The 17,637-nt window shown below is 39.1% G+C and overlaps 1 protein-coding gene across 2 annotated transcripts in view; it reads left to right on the top strand.

Annotated features, from left to right (window-relative positions):
- The window catches only part of VPS13B (vacuolar protein sorting 13 homolog B), a 425,569-nt gene extending 409,375 nt beyond the window's left edge, over positions 1–16,194 (top strand). For both annotated transcript variants that reach the window (XM_064647722.1, XM_064647715.1), the window contains exons 59-62: positions 4,740–4,916; positions 7,327–7,429; positions 8,097–8,346; positions 14,210–16,194. In XM_064647722.1, the coding sequence (XP_064503792.1) occupies positions 4,740–4,916; positions 7,327–7,429; positions 8,097–8,346; positions 14,210–14,455 (776 nt within the window). In that variant the 3' untranslated portion in view covers positions 14,456–16,194. The remainder of the gene's footprint in view (positions 1–4,739; positions 4,917–7,326; positions 7,430–8,096; positions 8,347–14,209) is intronic.
- The last annotated feature ends 1,443 nt before the right edge of the window (positions 16,195–17,637 follow it).

Raw genomic sequence — 17,637 nt, 5'->3', positions numbered from 1 at the left:
AATTGTGTGAAGACCTAAATTAAGAATGTTCAGTTTTTACAAACACATCAGAAAGCTGTTTCTGTCCTGACTATTTAGTTTAAAGAATATTGCAGCTTCCAAAAAAAAAAAACCAGTCATACTTGAACCAAAGGTATCACTGTGCTGCTTTTTTTTCACCAGCATATTCAGAATAAACATGAACATGCTTACTCTAAAAACAGTTACAGGTTCTTCATACATAACAAAGCAAAGTGAAGCTGCAGTTATTTTCCTTCACAAGGATGAAGAGTTTGATGAGTACAGAAATGCAGAGAACAAGACCATTTGAAGCTATAATTTCTGTGACTTTCTAATTGTAAAGTTTAGAAGTGTGAAAGAGATTTCTAGGGTAGTCACAGTACTCTCATGTTTATAAAAGCCATCTGACCTATGCAAGCAGCTAAAAAAATTACAAATGCAGATTTCATGCCGAGGCACATTCGTGTGAGAGGCCTCAGTTCACTGATACATTGTGGTATCTACCCAGAAAGAAGAGTTGCCTTTCTGATTTTTCTGAAAATCTGGCTTATGGTGGCCCTGATTCAGCAGAGCACTTAAGCATGTGCTTAAGAGCTTTGCTGAATCAGGGCCAAAATCATGTACTCTTGTCTCGTCCTCAGTGCAAGTTGTTCCCTGTGGTACATTCTTAAGTGCTTTGTCCTGTCTCATTTTAAATGACTCAAGCACTGTCAGGGTGTTGTTTGATTTGATTGTTATCTTTGGCCAGCTGTTGTCTTCTTTTCTAGTTTGGGGGAGCCTTCTGGGTCATTTTATTAACATTTGTGTGTGAAAAGAAGCAAAAGCTTATGATAGGTGTGTTTTTTTCTTTTATATTAGACAAAAATGCAGTGAAATTGTATGTAAAATATTCAAATGATTGAATTCCCGCAGAGGAACTAGCTCTTACATTTTGCGTGACAAGGTCAAACTTAAAATAATACTTTATAACCATGTAAAAGAGACTATTGAAACTATGGGCTTAGTTTTCAGCTGCAGGTCCTAGTGAAAAATATCATATTGAAGTAGCTCCCCTTAGGAAGTTGAGAATTTCTGATTAACCAAAAAGCTGACGACTACTCAAAAAGCCATTTTTTACAATGGCAGAAGTGTTCGACATTTCAGTTACTCCTTCCTGCTTTTAGGGAAAGTGAATTGAGTCATGCTGATGGACAGTGTAACTGCCCTGCCAGCAAAGGTAAAGCCTGGGTTTCAGAAGCTCAAATTTTTGTTATTATGGGTGGTAGTGCTGTGTAGCTCTCACTGAATCAGGGCCACTCTACTTTTGCCTATCTGCAACACAAGATACTACGAGCTGCTGCTAATCCTGAAGTTGTGTGCTTATTCCACACACTAATACTGCAAATACATTAATGCAAGGCAACAGGTGCTCTTTACTTTGAGCTGCATTTTTATGTGATGTTTGCTGTGATGAGACTACGCTTTAGCTGTATTTTGGTGTGAAACACCAAAGGACTTGTCTGAAGGACAACAGAGAAGAGAAAAGGAAGCAAAAGGGTTTCAGTTTGGCTAGATTCCAGCCTCGTGGAAAAGCATGGCCCATTTCTCTTGGGGAGAGGGGGAGGATTTTTTCCAATCATGTCTTTGTCTGAAAGAGTTTGTCACAAGCAACCCAAGCTTTGCTAAGTTCTGTACTACAGCTGAGCTGTACTACAGGCACCAAACTTTGTCAGTCTGTGCACGAACCAGTTGCTGCCCGTAATCAAATTCTTGAAGTAATCCAGTGATATACTCTGAAATATCTGAATTTTGTAGTTATCAAAGTAACTTTTTATTGTTACTGAGCAACATGTATTAACCAGAATGCACCCCATCTGATGTTTAGCAGATGTTATGTTGTTGCTGGAACCTCTTTGGTCCAAAATATGTTTTTGTTTTGTTGCTTTGGTGTTTAATTTTATTGAGGTTTTCTTTATACATATATAATCTGTGTGTACATATGTGGACATGCATATAAAATCAAATGCCTAGGGTAAGGAAGAAAGGAAAAATGGAGAATGGTTTCATTTAATAAAAAAGAAATTGGGCAAGGGACATTACAGGGAAAAGACGGGGACAACAGTAGGACACCATGTGAGAGTGTGAGATAACAGTGGGAAGGGAAGAACCACTACATGTGGTTCCATGCTCTGCTCCCTTGATACCCTACTGAAATCTGGCAGGGAGAGACCTTCTGTGGTAAGTCCATCCAGCATGATGCTTCTGCCACAAACTTTGTGTTAGAACGCAAGAAACCACACGGGCACTTGTAACATGTGCTTTGCACCATTCCAGGTGTGAGGAGATGCCCTCAACCTCACATGTGTATCACCATTATCTCACTGCTCTTGGGTTTTAAGGTGGCTCAGCCTTTGGCCTATTTTTTTTTTCCTTTGCCAACACATCACTCATACACACAGGAAAGAAGCTGCACAGATCTGGATTCCCCATGCAAGGGTGGTAGGACCAGCCACTCCTCAATGAAAGGAGTAAGGTTATAGTTTATTATGTGATTTGTGGGCATGGCCACAGCACATGAATGAGTTATGTCAATAAGTCACAATTTGAGATAAGGAATTACAAAGAGGGAGAGAAGATCATTGGTTATATTTTTGCAGGTAGAACAACATGACTTGCAAAAGGATTTGAGGGACAAAAGCTCAATGTCTTCACAAACAAGTTCAGAGCATGCATAAAATGCCAGAGTAACAGAAAGTGTGGAAGTACTAAACAACTGGCTAATTAAGCTATATATTATTTGAGGCAGTATATAAATAATCTTATATAACACAGTCACAGCAGTTTCCATTCTGTTTCCTTGTCCTCTGGGCCTAATTCCAGCTGAGAAGTGCCTGGAGCGTACCACAGGTCCTTTGGAGTAGGCTCTTATTTATTATTACCTTATAACATTGCTCAAGTGTGTTGCAGTAAATAATTTACTAGTGCTAGGACTTAGGTGGATTACATTTAATAAGGCAATAACTTCTGTTCTAAAAGTGTAGTTGCTGTGGATGACCTCAAGAGATAGGGTGAGGGAGGTCACAGGGTAGTGTAATATCATAACTTAGCAGGACACCAAGTATTGTTTTATGCCTTCAAATGCATCACAATTGCACAAAAGACTGCACAAACAATCCCAATTGTGTAATGTGGTGTTGTGGTATTATTTTAGTCAAGCAGCAGGAGCAGCTGGTAAGTACTAATGAACTGAAAATTGTATCATTTCCATGGCATGGCATTAAGGAAGAAGCTTCATGGCCTTTGTGGTACAAAGGGTGAACGTTCAGCTGCACGCTCAGCTTCAGTGAGTGAGCTCAATTAAAAACAGGCATCACATTAAAGATAGACTAGCATTTTCTGGGAAAATACTATACATTTATCAGTAAAGGATATATATACAGAAGTTGGAAGAAATCTCTCTAAGAGGAGAGGAAGGCATTTATGGGAGATACAAGTTTCTTGAATTGCCGATGGATAGTATCCCAGGGACAAGGATCTGGGGAGATGTGTGCTGCTTCTCATCTCCATCTTTTCTTTGGATAGAAAACCAGTATATAAGTACAATATTAGTTCTTGTTGTTCAAAGTCAGCAACTTCTTCATTTATCCAGTGACAGTAAACTAAAACCATCTGAAAACCACTTAGCAGCTTGCTCCCTAGTGCATGTCACGCTGGTAAACACATGGGGCCAAATACCTCGGTTGCAATTGCCCAAATCTGTGGAATTATGCCTGGATTTGCTTCTGCATACAAAGCAGAGTCTTCAAAGATGTCTAGGTTGCAGTGAAAATGCCTGGTTACCAGGGTGACACTCAGTCCTACTCATTAAATAATTGTTTTATCTTGATATTTGCAGTTGCAGGTGCAAACTGAGAGCTGGCCAAGGAGCCTGCAAACTTGCTTTTCACTAAGCAAAGCGCCTTGGATCAGGCAGACTGGTGTTGCTTTGTCCAATCCCTGTACTCTTAGCGATTTCCAAATAGCTTATCTATCAAAATTACAACAACTAGAGACATGTCTGTGGTTAAGTGGCTAGCGTAAACTCAAGATCAAAGGAATGTACCACCTCACATACCTGTTTACATTTAGGAAGATTTAAGTTGGAGTTCTTTGTTGATACTAAAAGCTGGGAAGGTCACTTGTGTTACTTGTAAAAGTTTGACCCATGCACATTAAAGTAAAATATGATCATTTTCACAAAAACGTAACAAAAAGTCTCAAAGTCTAATTCTGCTAATCTTAGTAATATATCAAAAGTTGCATTAGCTTATGAACATTTCTGGCAGTGGAAGAGGATATAAAAATGATCTATTGAATACAAGCAGTTTTTATTCTCATGAAGTCAATCTCACACTTACGTGAAAATCTCATTTCCATAGGAGCTCAAGTTGTCTAAAACTGGAGGATTTTATTCCTAGCCCAGGATTTTGAAAATTGCTACACAGAATGAGCCAAATTAAACTAACTCTGCAAGAGCATTTAGCAAAAGTAGTTGAAAGAGGAGAATATACTGTAAGGTTAGATGATCTGAATGTTTAAAGCAAAAAGTCAAGATTTAACTTACACTGAAGCTAAGGTAGTGTTTAGCTAATTGGTCACATGCTAAATAGCTGCATAAGAAGAGTACAGTCTCTATTCCAAGAACTATTCCAGTAGTAAGATTTCCTCTTATTCTGAGATGTTAATCTTCACTACTTACTGGGGACCCTTGTTTTTTTCAGGTGCAATTGCTGGAATTGTGGATCAGCCGATGCAGAATTTTCAACGAGTATCTGAGGCCCAGGCTTCAGCCGGGCACAAAGCCAGGGGTGTCATCTCGGGTGTGGGGAAAGGAATCATGGGCGTCTTCACAAAGCCCATTGGAGGGGCAGCTGAGCTGGTCTCCCAGACAGGTTACGGTGAGTTTGGCTATTTCCAACATCTCCATTTAAATTTTAAAATGCTTCTCAGATACAACCTGCTTTGTCTTACTTCCTCTGCTCAGTAGCTGTGTGACTTAGAGAAAGATTTAGAATACTTACAAATGTTGTGCTGCTTTTCTTAAAAGCCATCATGGTGTGCTTCTCTCTTGTGTTACCGATCAGCAGTGTACAACCACAGAAACACAGAATGCAGAAAGCATGAAGTAATTCTTGGAATACAGTAGAATTAGTTACAGAAACATATGTGCTTACAAAAGATTTTTGACATAAAAGGATTAGAGCAACACTATATCCAATTAGAGTGTTATTTTGAGATTGCTTTGTTATGGCAAGGAAAGAGTTGTGCTATCTCTGCACGAAGAGAGAGTTATGTTCCTGCGAGAAAGAAGTGAATTATGTAGTGGGAGCATCCCCTTTAAACTGGATGCTGGAGAGTCATGAGGAGACAGTCCTGTTTTTGGATACATGGGTAACCTTTTAGCAACCAGAAGTGGGTTTTCCAGCTAGGCTTAGCACTTAGTGGCAGTGGTGGCAAATCGTTTCAAATTGATGTGAACAACCAAGAAGTATAAAAGATAAAAATAAAATACCAAAATAATTCCTTTGCTTCCAGTATCAATACATCAAAGCTGTTGGTTTGGATATTGAAGAGGAAATGGTGAGCAGAGGCAGTCAGGGAAGAGAAGCAGGAAGACCTGTTGATAAAAGGACAATGTGTCAATAACTTTGCTTCACTAATTATACCAGACAAATCTTGCATGTTTAAGACTTTAATCACTAGCAGTATATTTGTGATGTGTTGATTAGAATATGAATAGTTCTTGTAAGGCTTAAGTTTAGGATGCTTCCGACAACATTCACAACTCATTCCATTTATTTAAAGACATAATGAAACAATTATTAGAATTCTTTCAAATCAACTTTAGCTTGTTTGTATGAGTCAAAATAATAACTGTTCTCCTGAATTATACATTCCGTAGGTATAAAACCCATATCTGTAAAATCAGAAACGTTTTTCTGTTGTCAGCTGCCTGTGTGTTGTTGCATTATTCTTTCTAGACTTAATTCTGCTCCCTTCTTTATCAAGAAACTTGTAATAGTAGAGGGACACTTTTCATTGCAGATATGGTATATAAGATGTCATGTTTTCCATGAGCATGTGACAAAAGGAGTTAGCCAGGAAAAAACATAAAAACTGTATCAATAATAACTGACTGTGCGTGAGAGGAAAACACACAAAAGTTCAAGTAACTCTTACCCACAACTGAATTGGAAGTGGGACTGTGCCCCTTGGGGGGGACCAAGGGGTGTGGGGGACCACACAGAAATAAACACATGTTCTCTCTTTCTCCATCTGTAAATAACATTTTCACTCACATAATGCTGAGAACCTCGGTAAGCCAACTGTTACAACTGGGATGCTCCTTTTAAGTATTACCATCAACATGTGTGTTAAAAATTAAAGGGTTTTTTTCATCGCTGATGTTTTGTTTAAATTATTATCCATTGTGTAAAAAGGAATCTAAGTTATTGACACCCTTGTGCAAAAATGCCTTTGGAATGCTTAATTAGAAAAAAGAAAATTTCTTCCACTTATTTGGAGAGCAACTTTGCACCAAACCATATAACAGTAGTGCTTGCTGCATAACCTACTTTGTGTCTCTCATGTAAAAAAATTTAAAACTACTTAATTTGTGAATTTTTTTGCAACCCACTCATTCTTTCTGGTGACCATACCTCATCATTAAAAGTTTACAGGCCATCTGAAAGCGTACATACTGTATCATCTTCAGCTTGGGAGAGTCTTTTTAGAAACCTGTTTAACTCCTGCTTGTAGTCTCCATTCTGTGCTGGCACTAAGAAGAATTCACAATAAACCAGATGCCCCAGGAGATCTCATAAATGTATATGGATCTGTGTTTAACAGCTGGATTAAGCAACTGAACATTTAAATACAGTATCTAGGCAAACTTGCCTTCTAATTTGTACCAATATGACACGTATATGAAAGTATTTTAATATTAAGCAAGAAAGTTAACAACAGTCTTGATTTTTTCTACATAAATCCTAACTGATGTGTCTGATCCTACTCTGAAGTGATGGCTCTCAGGAGCATTATGTTTCTCTTGATTGCAAGTGTATGGCTAATTTGGAAAACACACAGTGGAGCTTTTTTTGTTTCTTGCTAATGCAAGATCACTGGGGTTAAGTGCACAACTCTTGCATTGTAATATTTAATGAACTATCTTGACTACAGCTTCCAAAGATGTGACATCATTTTGGATCTGCACGATTTTATGAACTGCTTTAAACAGATGACATCACTGAAACACGTAACTGTTTTGTAGAAAACAACTACTGAAAAACCTGAACTCTCTTACCACAGGTATTTTGCATGGAGCTGGACTTTCTCAGCTTCCCAAGCAGCGCTCTCATCCAAATGATCAACATGTTGAGCAGGCTCCAAACAGCCACGTCAAATATGTCTGGTAAAATTATTTAGACCATTGCTCATTTTTACATCCACATTGTTTATTAATAGGTTCTGGCCTGTGGTCAAGTTAACAGGCTGCTTCCCTAGGAAAGGCTGAGTTATGGCAGTTTGTTTAGGAACATTAAACACAAAGGTAGTGCATAGAAACCCAATCTGCAAATGATGGGCTGCTGATCTGCATCCAGCTCTGAAACTACAGAGCTGATCTTTATTTAATGGCATTCAGTGAGTTCTTACTTATTTATCATTGCACCAAGCCCAAGAAAAATACTGCACATCTCCAGAAACAGCTGTTAGTGAAGATAGCTTTATTTTCTGCCCTGAATCTCTAAGCCACTTCTCAGGGTAATTTTTCTATTATCAAGGAAATAGGATGGGAAATAGGCTGACCTAGCACAGATACTAGGCCAATTTTGCAGTGAATGATTAAGGGGTTTTTATAAGTAACAATTTCACATTCATTATTTAAATCTGAAGTCTAATATCTTTCAGTAATGGTGTTTTGGATACACTCCCTGGCTTATTTTACATCTGTAGGTGATAGCTACAGGCTTAAGTAAAAACATTAGTGATTAAAATAAGTCCTGGAGGACCCGATGCACAACACTGACTACTGCTTTTTTTCATCTTTTTTTTTTTCTTTTTTTCCCTTGATGATGCAGGAAAATGCTGCAATCTCTAGGAAAGCCAGAAGTCCATATGGCCTTAGATGTCATGATTGTGAGTGGATCAGGCCAGCAGCATGAAGGCTGCTTGCTGCTCACCTCAGAGGTGCTCTTTGTCGTCAGCATCAGTGAAGACACGCAGCAGCAGGCATTCCCCGTGACTGAAATCGACTGTCTGGAAGATGATCAGCAAAAAGATCTGCTGAAGGTGCAGCTAAAGCAGCAGAGAGTGCCTTCTGATTTGGAGGTAAAGACTTGAGTATGTTTTTCATTCAAAGATAAAGTTACAACTGATGACGATGCTTTTGGCAGTGGGGATAGTCACCGGTTGGTGATACTGGGTCAGGAGGCCAAAGGTATAAGTGCCAAACCAGGAGACCTGCTGTTTTCTCGTGCCTCATACTTGACTGTGTTGCCCTTTGGATGAGAGGGAGGTGTCTCCTCCCTTCTGTCCTCTTATTGATCATGATATACCATATCTATGACAGAAATTTCTGAGGGAAAATGTAGAGGTAGTCTGGGTTCTTGGTAAGCATCACCTCTTTTCCAAAAAGGTTTTCATGCCTAGATGTGCACAAGGTGTTTATTGTTTGGCAAGTCAGTATTGCTGCCTGTGCCTACAAGGTGCCAGCAAGAGCAGTTCCTTTCATTCTTCTGTGAATTCTGATGACAGATCAGTGGTGCTGATGCTCCTTTCAGCATGTTTCTTATCTTGCCACTTCCAGTGCAGTTGTTTTGCTTGGCTGCCAGTTGTATTTGCTTCTTTAGATCTTCCTTCTTCTGCAAATGCTAACTTTAAACTGTGTCAGTTCTTTTCTGAGATTGGATGCACCAAGTGTTTGCCAGTAAGAGCATAAAACATTCATCTTCATATTGAAGGATCTCTAAGCCATTTGAATTATCTTCTTTAATGGTAGAAGAATGTTATATTTTTGCACTTTCAGGAAACAATGTTTATTGTGTTAAATTCTCAAGTGGAATCATATGAGAGAGCATTTCAAAAACAAACAAGCATGTCCCAGTTGTTTTTATAGAAGTGTGTCAGGTAGTTCATAGACTGCTATACCAGAAATTTCTGTTTCAAATATAAGAAAAGAAAATGTAAAACCACATTAAGTATGAGGTGTGACAAGAAGTAGGAGCACCTTCAGTCAAATCCTAACTTTGCTGAAGTGACTGAAGAGTTTTGCCACCGATTCCAGCACAGCAATGACTTCATCTGTGTCATGACAGCACTTGAATATTTTTGTAAAAGCTTTTTTTAGTGCTGAATTCTCTATTTACATTTGTTGTCTTTCCACTAACCTCAGTTTCACAGAGCACTGTTGACTAAAATTGCCTTCTCTCATCAAAAAGCGACATGAGGAATTACTTAAATTTTGATGCAAGTGGACAAAGCTCAGGTTTTTTTGTCCCTGAGTGCTGAGTGGTTGGGAATGGCACACCTCAGACTGAATCCAGACTATCCTGCTCAGTCCAGAGCTACTGTCCTGGAGGGAAGAAGAAAAAAAAATTGTTCTCCCTAAGGCATTTGATGCACTCAACCTATTCCAACCCTAAATTTAGCACCAACCTAGATCTTTTTTTATTAGATTGGAGTGTGATAGCTTTTGTCTTTGTGTCTGGTTATCCAAGGGGTGAGGAGTAGAATGCTGCTGTGGGAAAAGGGCAGCTTGCCCAAAGGTTGCTGCAAGAGGGTGATGAAGGGTGCAGAGGGGCTGCCTGTCTGGGAGAAGGGAAGGCAAGGGACAGGGAGCCTAATTCTAGTCCCCACAGCTGTTGCAGCTGGGAATGTGTAGGATTTATGGGCAAATGGCTCCTCTGAACTCACAGAGCAACCCTACCTGGCATGTGCAGAGTCCAACTTTCCCACATACACACACTAGTTACACATGGTAAGTGTGACCTCTTTTGCAGGTACTGGACTAAATATATGGGGTTTTTATGAAGTTATGGATGGAAATACGGGAGCCCTACTCAAGTGGTGCAGCAGTGTACCACCAGGAGCTGTAAGCCTTGAGCCAGCAGTACAGCATCAGTACAGCATCTCCTTTGCTGACACAGGCTCTTGAGATTGCAGTGAAAATGTGTGGCATGGTAAAAGCTGTGAAGAGTGCCTGTGCCCTGGTGCAGCACAGTCAGTGATGGCAAGACAGCAAAAGTTGAGGGATGCCATATAAAACAGACCTGGCAAAATATTCCTTCAGAATGCAGATGCTTATTCTTAAATTTGTGTAAAAATTTAAAGAAATGTGCTATAAGAAGGAGCAGTTGAAAGGAAGGAAGACCAGAATAAAAGGAGTTTGAATTTTTTTGTTAAGGCAGCTACACAACAAAAGATTGCAAAAAACTTCATATAGTTTTAGTGATTACCTAGAGTTAAGTAAAATTCTTTTGTAATTAATGTTTACTATGCTTTTTTTGCCTTAGTGGATTGGGAGACCTCATACTTAATGATTTCCTTTCTGCAGCTGAACATGTCAGTTCTATGGTCCTCTGGGGTGTCATGTGCAGCACCAGTGCTGATGGGAGCCAGAGCCTCCCCCTTCAGCTCCCTGTCAAGAGCTTCTAAAAACTGGATGTGATGTGATTAGGAAAAGGAACCTTAGGAGGAACAAGTTGTGACTTGCAGCTGAGCAGCCTCTGAGCTGCAGACCTACACCTAAATAGGCACAACTTCTCAATATTAAAACTAGGCCATCTTGTTGCACTGGAGATGTCCTCAGCTGAAGTGCAGACATGTCTGTGCATGATGACATTAGTAAAGATGGACAGAATTTTTAGCTGGAAAATGCCTAGTCAAGTCAACCAAAATTTTATTATAAGTTTAGCAAAACAGAGGTAATGTTACCAAATGTAAATTATCTCTATTTTTCTGACTAATTGGTCAAAAATGCTAGAAATATTGCAACAAATTGAAACAATTCATTTCAATGTTTAAAAAATCCACTTTTTTGTATTACTGCTCACAAAAATAATTGCCAAAAGTTTTGTTTCAGCTCTGCCCAAAACAGTTTCTCTCATTCCCTCTCCTCAGCTTCTTGGAACAGTTAGGAAACAAAACATGAGTTTCTACAGCTGTAATCACCAGAGATATTATAGAGCATATTTTGACTCCTTCAGCAATTGGTTTGCCTGATGGCTTGTTCGCCTCCACAATATATAACTTAATCCATCTGGCTAGGAATAGCCTGGATGGATTCTTGAAAACTCTGGCACTGACAACATTTTTATTGAAAGGGAAGCATTAATTGTACTTGGATTATCTTCCAAAGTAATTGACACACTACTTGCTTCCAGACAGATGTCATACTCTAAAGGCTTGCTCTTCCAGCTGCTCTTGGTATAGCTCATAATATCAAGAAGACAACAACAAATCGAAGGGCCCTTCAAATATTCCAGAATTTTTTTGTGGTAATATGCAACAGGATTTTCATGACAGTGCTACATGTTACCATCTTTAGAGCTGAAAACCAGTCTCTGGATTTTTCAAAGCAGTGGAAAAAAAACCCCTTAAGAACCAGATCTTAGTCGGTGTGCACAGAGGAGCCCAACACATCTGGACTGCCCAACACAGGTGCTGTGTCTGTCTACTGTGGAGTCAGAATTGCTGAAGGCTTATTCTTTATAAGCTGTAACGGGAGGAATTTTAGAAGCATTGTGGAGTTCTTAACCCAAAAGAATATTTTGACTCATTAAGCAATTGGTTTGCCTGATGGCTTGTTCGCCTCCACAATATATGAAGCCAAAAGTTCTTAACCCTTCCAGCATGAAAGGGCATGATATCTGTACTGTTCCTCTAGCAGGTGCATTAAGCAACCCTTGACTAAGTTTTGAACCATTGAATGGTCTGGATATTAACATGATAGTTGTGCAAAGCCATGGGTGAGAGCACTTAGTGACAATGTTAGGTGCCTTTTGGGAAAAAATGCAATTCCAAGCTTCTGTTTTTATCTTGACAATATAAGCCAAACTGAAAGTGGCTGCAGAAGCAGTTAGTTAGTTACAGATGAAGCCCTCTAGAAGCAGACAGGGTCCCAGTTACTTTGGAAGACCATCCAAGCACAGTTAATATTTCCTCCTGGATAATTATGTTGTATCTGTGGAATATAGCCTGAGGCTGAATGAAGAATGGGTTCACAAGAGTAGGTGACTGGGATGCCAGCACCATTTCCATCTCCTTTGATAAGCTGGGTCTTCTGGTCAGTGTGAAGGCAGAACCCAGCTGCCCCTGGGCTTACCTCTCTAGAAGGAGAAATCAGGAAAAAGTGTGAAGCCACCTACATGCACGATTTACCCCATAACTTAAAATCTTGTTTACATAGATGGTGCTTCCACATATTTCTCTCCTTTCAACCAGTGAAACAAACTGACTCCTGAGATAATTCTACTGAGCCACCAGACGTGGTTCAGACACCATTCTCCACTGTTAGCCGTGAGTGCTGCAGTCTGCCTTCTGATTTTTCCCTCCCTTAAGGTCGTTCATGAAAACAACACTCTCCTCTGCCCATTTCATCATTTCTGCTCTTTCTAGGCATAGGCTTCAACCTTAAGCTTCTGAGCTTGTTTGTGAGCCTGCTTCCTTTTGCATTTTTGTGATGATGATTGAAAACAGGAGTGTTTCTACTTGCTGAGCAGCAAATCCATCTCCAAAGGCATAGTAAAAAAAAACCAGAAGGGACTGTTTTGATGTGAATGTGATATCTGTCACTATCTATCAATCATATTAACTCTTTCTTCAAATAAGCATTGGTGTATTTAAAATGAGTCTTGCAGTCCAGAGATGTGACCAGATACTGATCATGGAATCCAATGGCAGTTTGAAAACATCATCATATCTAGTAAGACGTGTAAAACTCCTTGAAAGACATGCAGAAGATAGAGTCTATAAATCCTTACTGTGATGTCCAACAAAGACATTTTTAACCCCACAGAAATTAAACTGGTCAGCAGTTCTGCAGCTGTAAATAAGGAAGCATCAAACCCTAGCCCTAAGATAACTCCTGTCTTTTTGTTCATTATCATATTTTGGAAATAACTTCTGTTCTGAATGACTTAGATAGTCATACTACTGTAGCATCCATGGTGGTATTTTTGAAATAAAGTTTTTTTGAAACCATGCAGTTAGCTTGATGCCTGCCTGCTTGCCTTCCCTTCTCAAGCTAGCCATAGTCATCTTCAACTTCTTCAAAAAAGAGGGCACAGCAGATTGACCTTCCAAAGTCAGGTTTGTCCACAGCTTTTCATCTAATACTTTATCTGGTTGGAACCATAGGTAGATACCTATTGACAGTATTTGATTTACTGTATTTTTTTCCACTAGGTAGGTCGCTTGAATCTCTCTTGCTAGGGCCTTGAACCTCTACATATTTCAGCCTGCAGAAAAGAGATTTCTTCAGAGGAGTCCTTCCAGCTCCTGGTGGTGGGAAAGCCAGTTTGCACAGACACCTTAATGTCTTCTCCAGAAACAAAATACCCAAATCATCTTTAGTAAAACCCTTTTGTTTAAAAAAATGTCCGTGTGTGAGTCCTCTCACCCAGAATGGGGTTTTTTTTGTTACCAGAAGCAGATGGATATATCCTGCCATAGAACATTCACCTGGAAGGTAGCTTCTAGTCTTTATTTTAAATCAAGTAAGTTAGAGACCTAAAATTAACTGCCCAGATATTACTATGGCCTGTCTTTAATTGTACTTTTTGAGAAAATGTTTTTGCTAATTAGAAGTGCTACCTGATAAGCACTTCCATGAGCTACTGGCATTTTTCTAAAAGGGATCTGGATGCTTTTGCTGTACACAAAGAGTTGATCTGTTGTAAAGTTCTACTCATGGCCAAGGTGCCCATCCATGAAATTCTCAAAAGATACTGCTTAAATTTTCTGTGGCAGAGTTAGAGCTTCTCAGAAGTGTCCAAAACAGCGGAGGGGAGGACTAATTCACCAAGGACTAAACTATGGGAGAACACTGTTGATTTAAAAAATCTTTTTAACTATCGTAAGGAATGTTTTAGGGAGGAAGATTTTTAAGAGAGTAATATGGAATCGTTGTCCTTACTACTCAGTTCAGTTGCTGCCAAATACTCAGTAATTATTTTATCGTATCTGATTTCAGGCCGATGGAGGTAGAGAGAGACTGTCAGAACAGCAGTACAACCGCCTGGTGGAGTACATCACAAAGACATCCTACCACCTCGCTCCCAGCACCTCCACAGCGCCAGCACTGCAAACTGTGGCTGCAGAACAGCCCCCAACTATAACTAAAACCTATCAGTATGTAGTTGATCCAAATTTTGCACAAGTATTCATTAGCAAATTCACCATGGTGAAAAACAAGGCCTTGAGGAAAGGATTTAATTAGTAGTTATTTGTGTTGAGTATAGTAATGCCATACCAGTGTGAAAGTAATGCTTTCTCTGCAGTAACCTACATCAAGTAGAGATGCATATCATTTTTGAGGAGGTAGAAATTCATAACAAAGCCCAATAGCTTTTCTAATCTTAACAACATTCCTGCTCTCTAGCCAAAATACTAGTGCTGGAAGGAAAGTGTTCTGGCAAATGAATAAAGTGAGAAGGAACAGCCTTGGACTATAGCTCAATCAAAATCCCTTTTCTTTTCAATAACCAAAAATTAGAGAATAGGGGAAAACTGCGTGCATACAGACATTTGTGCCACACACACAAATGTCTATCAATACCTCTATATCATCTTTTAGGGTCTGCCAGTTTCTGTTATAAACCAGGTTTATAACTCAGCTGTAAAAACTTGCTCAAGGCTGAGCCTTTCCCCCCACACTCCCCCAACATGTGCATCCTGAGGCAAAACATTTTCCCCCACTAAATCTGAAAAACCCAGTGTGGCTGTTTTAAGTTACTAGTGACAGCTGGGTTTTAGCACCACTTTAACCTTAAAATAGCTTCCTTTATTTGACTGAAGTTTTGCAGGACATTAGTCCGTAATGTAAACTAGTGCCTTTGTGTGGTTTGGAGGACAAAACATGACCTACAACATGAATTTATTTTTAAAACTGTCTGTATACAGAAACTTTATTTTATCCACCATCAAATTTTCAGAAGTACTTTCAATGTGTGTATGACTGTGCATTGTCTGGTCGTTAGCTGGAAGTAACATGCAGTTCGAAAATTTAAGAAACAGAGCTGTCTCCTTAAAATCCATAAGCTCAATGTAACCCAGATGTGCAGGTGCTAAGTACAGCCTTGTGGGGTCTTGCTTATTTCTGATCTACGTTGTATGTGCTCCCTTCAGCCCTAATTCATTTTATGCTTATCATCTTGAAACAGATAAAACCAGGAATATTTAGAAACATGACCTTTCAAATATGTACTAAGCAAAGTGAGATTTCTTTTTTTCCAAATTGATTGAAAACTATGGACCCACAGGCACATTAATAGTTAATGATACCATCACAGTACACTTACAAATATATGTTAAATTCCTGTATTTCTTGTTGTAGACAAGAAATCACTGTCTCTGGGCACAGTTAGATGACTTTATAAACCAAATCTAGCTATGGCAGTTTTATTTTAAAACTCAGAAGCTTACTTGGTTTTCAGCTATGCATGTTAACTTTTCTCCCCTTTTCTGTGTGCTTACGGACATGAATTTGTCTGGAGATTCCTGAATATGGCTGGAGTCAGAGACAAGAACTGGAATAAAATCTGATCACCATTTGGAGCATATGCTTTAGAGTTAATAACTTCTATGCATACTTGATATGACCAAATGCACAGTAAATAAGAATGTAGTAACTGCAATGTTTTTCATGTGAGTTGTTTTGTTAAAAGGTATTTCTAAAAGCCGTGTCTCTCATGTACTGGGAATACTGGGGCCTGGGGTCTGCATTATCCTTTTCTGACTGTGAAATAAGCCCATCCATTATCAACATTTCATACACTGGTTTAATAACTTAGTCATTGTTTAAATAACACTATTTAAAAAATCTATATGTATATACACACCCATGCTTTGTTCCTGAATATTTTATGGAAATTGTTTAATATTTCTAATTTTGCATTTTGATGGATAAATTGTAATATAATGGAATTGTTTAAAGATAATAAAGCTATTCCTATAATACTTGGGTTTGTGAGGTGTTTGGTCATTCAGTTACAAGATGCAGAACAATGACAATGCTGACGTACAAACTTCATGTGGACCCCGTTAGATTCCGGTTGGTCACTGGACTTTGTAGTGTACCAGAAAATGCAAAAGATCATGACAATGCTTTGGAAGCAAAAACTGATGATTAGATTGCCAAAAAATGTGTACTGAAAAGTTTTATGCTTTTGTGACAGAATCAAAACAGTACTGTAGTCACCATTTGAGTTAAACCAATCTGTTCCTTATTTATGCAATACACAGACAAGCCAAGGGGATGCAAACACACCTGTAAAAAATGAGGGACAGCAGTTTGATTTCTAAAAGTTTGTAGATTTCAGCCATTATTTAAAATACATTTGTTTTTCCTGAATTACAGTCTCCTGGAATAAACACTTGCTTAAATTACACTTTTCTTCAGTGAATTGAGCTGCATCTTTACTGCATTAGACAGGTTCTTTCTCCCCCTTCTAACCACATGTATGGAAACGAGTGGAGACGGCACATAAATCAGCCTCTCCTACATATGAGCTGCGTGAACTATGAAAACAAAGTTGTCCAAAGAGCAGCTGCCTGTACTTAGCTGCTAAAGCACTGCAATGTGTACTCTTAAAACATGCCTACTCTCATAATGCTCTTTAGACCTGGAGAGCTCACAACTTCAGATCTATCTTTTTAGTTTGCTTCCAGAACAATCAATCACTCCTCAAACACTCGAGAATAAAGCAAGCCAGCCAAAAAATCTGAAGGCATGGTCAGGCTTATACACAGAAAGACCTTTCCCAAAGCAGTTTAGGTCAAATAACTCCTTTTTATATATTATTTCATACATAAATACAGCAAGAACCTTTAGACAGTTGGGATGGTCTCAGAGCGGACAAGCATGTTTTTTCAGCCCTGCATCTCCTAGAAACAGCATGCCAGACCCTGTAACAAGCAACTGATTAGGGTCTTATTCACAGGTCTTGTACTGTGCTGTCCCACTCCCGTTCTTTGTAAGATAGAATTAGCTGAACTCTTGCTGACAAAGGCAAAAAAAAAAAAAAAAAGAAAAACTGGCAGGTTGGTGCTGATTTCAGAACAGCAGGTCAGGTACCCAGCTTTGCTGTCCCTACTCCAAAGGAATGCAAGCTGTGGGCTGGTTGGCATTGCCTGCTGAAGGGAAGTACTTGCCTTGCATCCAGTGTGAAACCAGAATGTATACAGAAAACAATGATTACAGCCTGCAGATTCTCAAAGCACAGCCATGAAAATTAGAGCTCACCTTTCTTTGTTGAATACATTTAGCCAGAGACACTGAGCTCTGTTGTATTGTCAAAAACTGCTTTCAATCACAAAACTCATTCCTTTAAATCAACATGTGCTGGTAAGTGAATGAACAGACTACAATAACTGCTGCTTGCTACAACAGTTTAGAAGAAA

Source organism: Pseudopipra pipra, chromosome 1 (genome assembly GCF_036250125.1).
Source record: "Pseudopipra pipra isolate bDixPip1 chromosome 1, bDixPip1.hap1, whole genome shotgun sequence".
Lineage (NCBI taxonomy): Eukaryota > Metazoa > Chordata > Aves > Passeriformes > Pipridae > Pseudopipra > Pseudopipra pipra.
Note: the sequence above shows the minus strand (reverse complement) of the source record. Positions and strands in the feature narration are given on the sequence as shown.